Source organism: Budorcas taxicolor, chromosome 9 (genome assembly GCF_023091745.1).
Source record: "Budorcas taxicolor isolate Tak-1 chromosome 9, Takin1.1, whole genome shotgun sequence".
In the NCBI taxonomy this organism is placed as follows: Eukaryota; Metazoa; Chordata; class Mammalia; order Artiodactyla; family Bovidae; genus Budorcas; species Budorcas taxicolor.
The window spans coordinates 63,053,337-63,065,334 of record NC_068918.1 but is presented as its reverse complement, the minus strand read 5'-3'; the positions used below and the strand labels follow the sequence as shown (position 1 = coordinate 63,065,334).

General features: G+C 38.9%; 1 protein-coding gene across 8 annotated transcripts in view; it reads right to left on the bottom strand.

Annotated features, from left to right (window-relative positions):
- Positions 1-7,352: 7,352 nt before the first annotated feature.
- Positions 7,353-11,998, bottom strand: part of EYA4 (EYA transcriptional coactivator and phosphatase 4) — a 364,174-nt gene continuing 359,528 nt past the window's right edge. For 4 of the 8 annotated variants that reach the window (XM_052646010.1, XM_052646009.1, XM_052646013.1 and 1 more), the window contains 2 exons: positions 11,891-11,991; positions 7,353-8,002 (listed from right to left, as the gene is read on the bottom strand). In XM_052646010.1, the coding sequence (XP_052501970.1) occupies positions 7,922-8,002; positions 11,891-11,991 (182 nt within the window). In that variant the 3' untranslated portion in view covers positions 7,353-7,921. Of the gene's footprint in view, positions 8,065-11,070; positions 11,159-11,890; positions 11,992-11,998 lie in introns of all 8 variants that reach the window. The other 4 variants (XM_052646006.1, XM_052646011.1, XR_008199925.1 and 1 more) reach the window with 3 other exon arrangements.

The following is an 11,998-nucleotide window of genomic DNA, read 5'->3' as shown; positions in this document are numbered from 1 at the left end:
TGACCCCATGACTCTAACCTACCAGGCTCCTCCATCCTTGGGATTTTCCAGGCAAGAATACTGGAGTGGGTTGCCATTTCCTTCTCCAGGAGATCTGCCCGACCCAGGGATTGAACCTGGGTCTCCCTCATTGTAGGCAGACCCTTTATTGTCTGAGCCATGTGAGAGATGGACTATGAAGAAAGCTGAGCGCTGAGGAATTGATGCTTTTGAACTGTGGCATTGGAGAAGACCCTTGAGAGTCCCTTGGATAGCAAGGAGATCCAACCAGTCCATCCTAAAAGATGTCAGTCCTGGATATTCATTGGAAGGACTGATGCTGAAGCTGAAACTCCAATAGTTTGGCCACCTGATGTGAAGAACTGGCTCATTGGAAAAGTCCCTGATGCGAGGAAAGATTGAAGGTGGGAGGAGAAGGGGACGACAGAGGATGAGATGGTTGGATAGCATCACCGATTCAATGGACATGAGTTTGAGTAAACTCCAGGAGTTGGTGATGGATTGGGAGGCCTGGGGTGCTGCAGTCCATGGGGTCACAAAGAGTCAGACACGACTGAGCGACTGAACTGAACTGAAGATATCTGGAGCAGCATGTTCAGTTGACTGGTCACCCCCAATATTTTTGTCCGATGTGCAGGCTGCCTAAGAGAAGGCAATGGCACCCCACTCCAGTACTCTTGCCTGGAAAATCCCATGGACAGAGGAGCCTGGTGGGCTGCAATCCATGGGGTTGCTAAGAGTCAGAAACGACTGAGCGACTTCACTTTCACTTTTCACTTTGATGGATTGGAGAAGGCAGTGGCAACCCACTCCAGTGTTCTTGCCTGGAGAATCCCAGGGACGGGGGAGCCTGGTGGGCTGCCGTCTATGGGGTCTCACAGAGTAGGACACGACTGAAATGACTTAGCAGCAGCAGCAGCACCCTGCCTACACTTTTTACCTTACAGCCATATTTCCCAGCTTTCACTCATATTGTCTTAAGGTTTCACAAATGCTAAATGCTTCTTAAACGACTAACTGGTATGATCAGATGAAATTATTTAGATTTTTGGACTGTTTTCATAGTAACTCAGTTATGATGCAGAAAGGTGTTTAATGAACACCCAGGGAGCTGCTACAAATTTAGCTTCGCACTGAACAATTCTTCCAAATGAACACCTTCAAACACTAGACTCAGTACCCTCCTTCAATAACAAGTGCCACCAACGGCAATAAAAACAGTTGCTGCTGCTGCTGCTAAGTTGATTCAGTCATGTCTGACTCTGCGGCCCCATAGACAGCAGCCCACCAGTCTCCCCGTCCCTGGGATTCTCCAGGCAAGAACACTGGAGTGGGTTGCCATTTCCTTCTCCAATGCATGAAAGTGAAAAGTGAAAGTGAAGTCGCTCAGTCGTGTCTGACTCTTAGCGACCCCATGGACTGCAGCCCACCAGGCTCCTCTGTCCATGGGATTTTCCAGGCAAGAGTACTGGAGTGGGGTGCCATTGCCTTCTCTGGTAAAAACAGCTACCAGGAGCTTTTCCTTGTGTTTCTGATCTTCTGTGAACTGCTCTGCCTCTACCAAACTTCCCAAATTGGAAATGGCAGGCTGGATTTACCTGAGAAGCAGCAACAATTACTAAATCTTTATTTTTCTTAGCATGTTTATATCTCAACCTAATTCAGCAATCCATCAATAAATCTCCAGGATCATTTTAGATCCCTCATCTCTAAGGAGTGGCCAGAGAAACTGTTATCAAGAGTAAATCCTGACACATAAACCCTTTGCATATAAAACATTCATTAAATACCTACTGATCTCAGGATAAAATAAAAACTGATCAAAACCTGACCCTCATCATCTGACCCTTATTTTCCAGTTTCATTTCTTACTGTTTCCTATCTTTACTCCATGCTCCAGAAATAAGAATTACTTGCAGTCCTCTGACTTCATCATTCTGCTTTTCTCTCTCTTATCTACCCTCTCATATATATTTTCCACTTTTTCTGGATGCTTCCTATCCCCCTTTCCCTGGCCTTCTCCATTTTGCCCACGGAGTTCCAGCTTGAGAATCATTTTGTCCAGGAATCCTCCCTTTGTGGGCTAGTCAGATGAGTCTGCAAGATATTGGTCATGTATCATGTGCTTACCCATCCTTGTGCCTTTCACACACTGTTTCACAGTCTCTTCCACTGAACTGAGGGTCAGAGAGTGATGAGTTCATGGTGAGCCCTACCAGCTGTGGTTCTGTGGAGACTGACTTGGTGGCTCTGCCATCTTCTCCAACACACGCTCTCATTCAATTCAGTGTATTTCCCAGAAGGCTCCATAGAGAACTAGATTGACTGTAGGCACTGGGTACAAAAACCTAAGACTTTATGATGACAAAGTAGAATATAGTGCCCTTTAGCTGCAGGGACAGTGTCCATACAAGCCCCAATCAAAAAGTATTTCATGTGGAGGGAACATGATTTTCTGGCTTGTATATATCTGGTTTGTCACAGATTTATTAGCATATTCTGTCTTCATATTTTTCAAACTCTGCTAACACAATCCTGGAAGGTCCTCTGGATGAGGGTCAGGCATTTAAAGTCAGAACTTGGAACCATTCTTGCTCTGTGCAAGCATCTTTCTTGGTCACAGTTCATCTTAAGGATTGACCTTGGCTGAGTCAGATTTGAGAGGGATTTGAGAAGTGACCATTGAATGAGAATATATGGGGTCACTACTTCCAATAATTGATTTAAAAAAAAAAAAAAACAGCAGATGTTAAACGTTTAACAGCTATCTTTTGTTACCTGAGGGAAATCGTACACTTTCCTTTTTGTTTCTAGGATTCAGACTCATGAACTATAGAGTTTGCAAATAGATCTGATTTTTATGTAATATTTTGTGGCTTTAAGTAATTTAAATCAACTAAACCTATTGATGTTTCATTTTTTTAAAGAGTAAAAGGAAGAAGAAACAATTACTGATTAACTATGGACTTACTTTTTCCTCATGTATAACTTTTTTTCCAAATATACCTTTGCTTATGGCCATCCTTGTTCTTTATTTTCATGAATTATCAATATTCAGTCAGTAAACAATCCAGCTAAGTTGTAAAAATTCACATTGGTTCCATCCATACTTTGTTGTTCAGTCGCTAGGTCGTGTCTGACTCTTTGTAACCCGATGGACTACAGCATGCCAGGCTTCCCTGTCCTTCACTATCTCCTGGAGTTTGGTCAGACTCATGTTCATTGAGTTCATGATGTCACCCAATCATCTCATCCTCTGTTGTCCCCTTCTCCTTCTGTCCTCAGTGTTGCCCAATATCAGGTTCTTAACTGTTTTCTTTTTCTTTTTAAATCTAGCTCTATCATTTTAAATTTCTTTTAATTTCCAACAATGGTCATATTTTCCTATGGTTTATGCATGCATTCAACAAAGGTTTTTTTGAATAACTACTATATGAAAGACACATTCTTAGATACGGGACATATAGCAGTGAACAGGACAAAACAAATTCCTACCTTCATAGAACATACATTCCGATGGGTGAATCATCCAATACAAATTTAAATAAAATATATGTAAGATATATTTCATGTTGGATAATTGTAAATGTAAGGACTAAGTATTATTTAATAGTAAAGCAGGGGCATGACAGAAGTGTTGGATGAGCAGACGCAATTTTAGACATGAGGACTTACTCAGCAATTTGGAGGTTGATGTTTTTAAAAGTTGTGAATTAAATTGGTCTCAAATTTCCCTTTTGTTTGCATTTGAATAACAGATTTGCAAATAAGTCAATACTTTACACAAGATAATAAAAGAGCTGTTATATCTGTTTCAGGGGAAAAAACACTCCTTTATCACTCTTTGAAGATACTTATAATTCATATGCCATATTCATCTAAAGGGAACTTGCTTTAAATATTCTAAATGGTATTATTTTAATCACCAACTAAGTGTGATTACATCATGCACTTTGATGTAACTACCTACACGGGGCTTGGGGCTTCCCAGGTGGCAGCTAGTGGTAAGGAACCCGCCTGCCAATGCAGGTTAGACATAAGAGATGCTGGTTCTATCCCTGAGTCAGGAAGATCCCCTGGAGGAGGGCACGGGAATGCACTCCAGGATTCCCATGCCAGGAGAATCCCATGGCCAGAGGAGCCTAACAGGCTGCAGCCATAGGGTCGCACAGAGTCAGATATGACTGAAGCAAGCATTATGGGGCTTTCCAGATGACTCAGTGGTAACGAATCTGCCTGCCAATGCAGGAGATGTGTGTTTGATCCCTGGGTTGGGAAAAGTCCCTGGAGAAGGAAATGGCAACCCACTCCAGTGTTCTTGCCTGGAAAATCTCATGGACAGAGGAGCCTGCGGGTTACTGTCCATGGGGTCACAAAGAGTCAGACATGATTAGTGACTGAGCACACACGCACAACTATGTGTGTGCAAAAAACTGTGCTCATATCTCTTAGAATACCAGTCTTATTAGTGACGTTTCACTGTGTTGCATCTCAGCTTGCTTTAACTGCAAACTGAAATTTAGGCACAAACAAGGGAGGGTAAGAACACAGCAAGGAACCTAAATATGAATTTCAGATTATTTAGAGTTGAGCTAAATACACACAACAGAAACTCAACGACATGGATGTGAAGAAAATGAAAACATTTCCAAAGGTATTTATTGAGAAAAAGTAAAGATGTACATATTTTTACAAGCTTTTAATATTAATTTACATTTCTTTAAATTATGTAGGCCCCAATAATCTATATTTTACTAATACATAACAGAAACCCTCTTCTTTGTTAGATTTCCATATGCTATCATAGTTGGGAGTCAAAATGCAACTTTGGCTCAAGACGCTTATTTGTTTTCAAAAGAAATACTAAATGCCATATTCACTGAGAATGTAGGCTTGTCATAAACAAATGTGCATTAAAAAAAAAAACCCAAAACCTTCATACTGCAGCATGCTGTTGACACTATTTTGAATCAGTTCACCAGAGACTAAAGAAAAAAACATTTTTAGTGTGTTATATCTACTGTTTGTGTGCAAACTGCATGATACTAAAATATTCTTTTTGCCTCTGAATTTGATTTACAAATCTTTGCAGGGCATAGTAACTTAATCTTGTCTATGACATTACTACAGTCAGGCCACCTGTTCTACTACTTTTCAGGTGCAACACGAGGTGGTTACCTATCTTGGTGATAGCCCAAGTTTGTACATGTAGGAACCAAAAACCCATGTCTGAGACAACATTTTTCAAATTGGTTTATAATAAGGCACAATCTTCTAAATGTCAACAGAATGTGGAAACTGCCATAGGTGGTATTTTTGGTTGTTGGTTGGTTGATTTTATGTTTTTCAGGTAAGAAAGGAAGAGGCTCCTGAGTTCCTAAGTGGGGCAGAGAAACATTCTAGTTTGAGCATGCTCAAAATTACAAAACAAACTCTGATGTAGGCTCACTGGCCTGCACCATGGCGGGGTCAGCCGAGTAGTTGTCCAACAACCCAGCATTTAGGTTTTAGGCTGGCAGTCTCTTCTGGACATACCATTATCAGAGAAGAGGTTTGTAAGAAACAGCACTGCTGATGCAGTCAGCGACCCTTCTCTTTGCCCTGTAGACCAATGTTCCTTTCTGTACCTGCAGGGTTAGCAATGTAAGAAGTCTTGCTTGTTCAATATGAAAAAGAGTGAAAGCTTTTGATATAATGCCAAAATTCTATTAAAGAACCTGGGTATATAGTAAAGATAATTTTTATTTGTTCACAGTAATAAACATTTAAGGTTTTAGTGCACAAAACAGAATTATGTATTGATAATCAATGCAGCTCTTAATTTTTTAAACTACCATTTTCAAGCTAAAGGTCAATAGAAATGTAAGATTTATTATTATTATGTATTTGTCCTTAATCTGTCTGCAACAGTACTTGGTTGCAGAAGTAGCCATAAGTTACAGAATTTAAAGATTAAGGGGTATATGTGATGAAACCACAATGTTAATTAATATCTGCAGAACATGATTTCAGTCTCTTTTTGCCTGATACAAATAAGACCTTAGCGTACAATAAAGAAATACAGGTTTATAGCTTGAAAAACAAAATCACACTTCCATAGTGAATGTTTTGATCAATATACAAAGCACCAATCTTTTGGGAGCCATGGAAGCCTCAGATGATGAATTATCAAGGACCAGCTTCTGGTTAGGAGCTCAGGTTAGTAGCTGGATGGCAGGTTCCACACTGTGACACTTTAAACACAGAACTGCCAGTGTAGACACCATTAAAACACTCTGTTGAAGTCTTAAATTTCCACAAGGGAAATCAGGTCATACAAAATGACAGGAGAACCTGTATCGCGTTCCTAACATGGGTTACACACCAAGAAGAAGAAGAAGAAAAAAAAACATGCAAACACGACGATGACAGGCTCTCCTTGCAATGAATGAAATCCATTGTGCAGTAACGGTACAGGCAGAAACTAAGATATACAGGTCTGTAATGGACAGAAACTGGATGGATGTGTTAAGACAGAGAACCAGATACCGTTCCACTGTTTAATTTTAGTTATGCTGCCAAGATTCGTCTCATTTGTAAATTTATTTTATGATGATAGGCTAGGAAAAATTTTTATTGATTCTCTTCTCTCCTTAGAAACTGTCTGGGGAATTTGCCTTCCACTACTGATGATATTTCATTTATGCAATGGCATTGGGAATAAATGCACTTAGCTTTATTTTAAGCCCTGTTCATTCACCCAATGTGAATTTTAAGCCATGTTCATGCATAGTCTAAGAAAGTTTGGGTGATATTTGCCTATGATTTTCATCTGAATATCTTCTTCTACACAACTTATATGTATCAAAAAGTCAAACTCCAAATTGTACAGGTCATCATGAATATGGCTTTTAGTTTTCTTCAGTTAAACTGTAGAAAGGGTACTCGAGGCTTCAACATACATTTCACTTTCTAAGTAAAGGTCCCACAGTCTTTCCCAAACCTTCTGCTTCTGGTTGGATGCATAAATAGTTGCCTCATACAATTATTGGAATTATTAAGAGCCCAAATAAAACACAAGCTTTCCTTTATTATTATTATGATTTTCTTATTGCAACAAATGCTCAGTTTCTTGCTGAGTTTCTTGCAGCTCTGATAGCTTGAATTTTAAATTTGGTCATCTGAAAAACGATCACAAAGGTTTTTGTTTTTCATTATCTACAGAGATTTTAACCAAAGTTACATTGTAACACACAAACGCTGTCTTGTCTTTAAGGCACAACACATCAGTATGAACATTCTGTTTGCCAAACTTAAAAAAACAGACATGATTAGATTCCCCTTTCCCCTCCCAAAGCCCTCCCCAACAAATGAAGGAAAAATTGCATCCACTTTCAAAGTCAGCTGCTAATAAAGTCACAGTAAATTATTTTCATCAATAATTTACACAAATTACAGGTCTAAATAGGATTGTCCTTACACAGTCTGAGTGCATTCCAATTCAGATTTTCTGGGCTAGGTAGGTTAAAGTCAGATTCAAACCTCAGGGCTAAGAAGATCTCCCATTTTGAGGAATGTTGTTGAACCTTGTCAGACGGAGCCTGTGTTGGTGCTTTGCCAGGGTGAGTTCTTTGCTAAAGTTAATTCCAGTTAGGACTCCTTCGGTGGGTACCAGCAACCTCCACAGAATTTTTGTTTTTAAACCATTAAAGTGTTGCAAATATAAGACCATAGAGCTTCCTTTCTGTAGCACTAAAGTTTAATTCCATTCAGCAATCTGAGTTCTTCATTCTGGAATTCTCATTCCAAATATGATTTCATCCTTTAAGACAATTTATATGTGTAAAGCCAGAGGCATTGAATCACACATAAAAATTCAGTGTACTTGAAATTAAAAAAAAAAAAACAAAAAAAAACACGGATCTCCAGCTAGAGAACACAGTTACAAATACTCTAATTCCAGTGCTTGATGTAGAGCCAAGAGGTCTGAGTGACTTGATATCCTCCAAAAGGGCATATTGTGCTGTGTGGTTAAAAGAAGGCGGGATGGGAGAGAGAAGGGGGAGGGATGGAGAGAGATCATAACTGTTATCTCAGTGAAGCAGCGGTCCACACAAGGATGGGCAGTTCACCCAAGTTCAAGGGAGGGAGTTGAAAGGAGGAATGATCATATTTGAAGGCTTGGTAGCATCGATGTGGTACTGTCAAAATACTAGAGAAATAGATCTGAACTGAATTTTAATGACAATTAAAGAAAGTAATGAGGCTTCTTAATCAAATTAATATTCATTTTGGAAAGTACCATTACTAATATCAGCATCCAGAAATGCAAGCTGAGCTCCTGTGTGGCTCAGGAGAACAAATTTTATCTATGTCACTCCTTAAGGTCTATCTCTCAGAAATAAAGTGAAAAAATGATAAGCTTCCTATATCCAAGGCTTATTGTCTATTTGAGAGGAAGAGGGTGAATCCCTTCCTACATAAGAAATAACTTGAAACTGGACTGTGTAAGATAGGAAAAAAATGTGGGCATGATCAAGTTTCTTACTTGTCTGGAGCAAATAATAGCTTAAGTCAGCAGAGTTGGCCTGATTCATTTCCTTGGTATAGGATGGAGGGAAAGCACACGTTCAAGGTGGGAGATATCACTCCCCGAAGGGGACAAAGATGAGTTCTTGTGGGGAAAACATTCTTAAATATTACAATGGTTTGTGGCTCTCCAAAGGTATACCAGTATAAGGTATGAAAAGTGAAAGTGAAGTCGCTCAGCCGTGTCTGACTCTTTGTGACCCCATGGACTGTAGCCCACCAGGCTCCTCAGTCCATGAAATTTTCCAGGCAAGAGTACTGGAGTGGGCTGCCATTTCCTTCTCCAGGGGATCTTCCCAACCCAGGGATCAAACCCAGGTTTCCCGCACTGCAGGCAGACGCTTTACTATCTGAGCCACCAGGGAAGCCCAGTATACGGTATATGTGTGGTATTAAAATTACATAAAGGATTGCAATTATGAAAAAAATATCTAAAAGTACTTCATCATGGATGATTTAATGAAAAAAAGGAATACTGCACTATAGCAATGAACAAAGCCAAAACTTAATTTACAACTTCAGGCTGATGACATCTTATAGAATATATATTCATGTGTATAACAGAAATATATGTAGTATACATATAACATGGCAAAGACACTTTATTATAAAAAGTAGTAATTAAAATAATAATCACTATTGTTATATAGTTTTTACTGTCCAATATGGTAGCCATTAGTCGAATGTGGCTATTGAGTGAATATTTGAAATGTGGCAAGTCCAGTTCAAAATACATACTGAACTTCAAAGCCTTAGAACTTTTTAAAAATGTAAATATCACATGAATAGCTTTTATACTTATTAGGCATTTAGACAATAATATTTTGAGTATATGGGTATATTAAAGTATATTACCAGAATTAATTCTAGCGGGCTTCCCAAGGGGTGCTAGTGGTAAAGAACCCACCTGCCAATGCAGGAGACATAAGAAACATGGGTTCCTGCATTGGGAAGATCCACTGGAGGAGGGCACGAGAACCCACCCCAGTATTCTCACCTGGAGAAGCCCATGGACAGAGGAGCCTGGTGGGGTATGATCCTTAGGGTCACACAGAGTCAGACACGACTGAAGCGATTTAGCAGCAGCAGCAGAATTAATTCTGTTGTTTTTTTTTTAACTTTTTTTTTTTAATGCAGCTCCCACAAAATTTAAAATGACAAATATGGGTCATACCACATGTTTCTATAGGGGAGTTCAGTTGTAAACTTTGAAATTCTTCTTACATTTACAAGAAAAACAACAACAACCCTATACTTTTGGGTCAAATTAAAGCACGAAATTCACCTAGAAGTAATTTTTTAAAAAAATTCAGCTCAGATCTATTTGTAGTAACAAAATAGTACTTTATATTTTTGCACATGCGATTACAGCTACATTCCAAGAAAAGCATGCATTCTGGATACTAGAGAAACCAGCCACCTGTATTTCAAAACAGAATTATAAGCCTTCACCATCACCAAAACTGTACCGACATATGCAACCATTTGGAAATAGCATTCTAAAGGTTCTTATCCATTGGAGTCATGCCTTTTTCCCCTGAAGTTGTAGGTTTAAAGCTGAAGGTGCAACAACTGGTATACCAAGCCTAGTTTTCATGCTATGTGTAAGTGGGGTAGACTTTATGTTTTAATTTTCAAAGGCTATAAACTATTATGGAAAAGTGAATTTTATCAGCCCTGACCTAGATATGTGTGAATTTCACATAGGTTAAAAGATATGTAAAATGCTTGCCATGGTGGCTGCATTGGCTGTTCTTTGTTAGGTGTAATTACGGCGTTAATATGAAAAATTAAAACAACAGGGACTCAGGGCACTGACAAACTCCAGAGGATATTTCAACTGTGTGTGACCCAAAGGATTTCAAGCGGTTGTTAGCTGGGAAATTCTATTTCTTGAGGCTGCATCCCTGACCTCATACAGAACGTCCGTGGGGCAAGTGTGCTGTCTTGGGTCATTGACACCGCTAATTAGGACCGAGGAGGGGAGGGACTCTGTGGGAGGCTGAGACTAAAGCAACTCTCTTAATGTTATAGGAAATCATGGAGTATTTCAAGTATGGTTTCCAGAGTGTCACCAAACCTTCTAAAGTGGAAGTTCTTTCTTTTTTCTCCATTTTGCTTGATTTGAATGGATTACAATCATAAATCATTTCTTTTAACTTTCTAATATCACTATAAACTTTTCTAGGACACTGTTTATATTAGGTTTTCAGGGGAGGGGCGGGGGTAATGGTGGCACGGGGAGAGAAATCAGGTAAACACTCAAGCACATGCAAGTGTTTAGTTAAGGTTTTTTAAGATGATGCTATGAAATCTCTTCAGGAGAATAAGGATAATATTTTTTCCTGTGGAAAACAATATATGCTGATATGTCATTGTTTAACAATATTAATTCATCATTTTGCTCTGTTTTATAAATTACATCGCTTTAATCCTTTCTAGATGACATTTCACTATCAATCAGTGAAGAAAGCAGTAGATCTCAATGTTGTGTTAACTTACAGTCTGGTATCTGGGGCCAAGCCAATGATATCATTCCCCTCTTGATGCTGGACCAACCATTTAAGGTTTTTTAACTTCCTTGATTTCTCTAGAAATGTGGGCCAGATGAAAAGGCTGATTTAAATACCTAGGGTCTATGAGATCTTCTGAATATATTCAAAGCCAGCTGCTTGGCTTCACAAAAGTACCAAGGATTTACCAGAAAGGTAACACTCTTCTAGAAGATGTATATGAAAGGTACATTGCCTTTAAGTCTCTACAATAAGTTGGCACCAAAGGATTTGAATATTATATCCCATTCCAACAGCATTTATTAAATTCTCTGGCAACAGTTTTTTCTTCAGCTATTAAAGCTATCATCAGCATTTATCATCATGGGGCACAATTGATACTCGGCACTCACAGCACATATGGCACAGAGGCTGGATGGGAAAAGGGTAAGAACTGAGCCACTCACATGGTTTTCTATGGAGCTCATTAAGCATCTTTAAACTTGTTGAATTTCATGTGTTCAAAATGGTTATTTTTGCCCCATCTTTCTTATATCTGTGTGTATTACACACACACACACACATAAGCATACACACAGATAAATATAACTAAATGTTCCTATATTTCCTGTGAAGTTTCAGGCAAAAAAAAAAATGCTAGACTCCAAATGGTTTATTTGAATGTAAGTATTGACCTTCTCATGCTCTTACTGTTTTGCATCTATAAATTTAAATCATTTGTCAAGCTGCCATTGGGCCAAACTACAGGAATGCAAACAAAAAAGCTTGCATTTAGAAGTATCACACCAACATTGTTTGAAACAGGTTACCTTTTTTGCTGCCTGTTCTTCTTCTACACCATCCCCAATTACAACATATACTACTTTTCTGCCAAACCTTTGCATTATTCGTTCAAAGCAACTTTCTTTTCCTGGAAG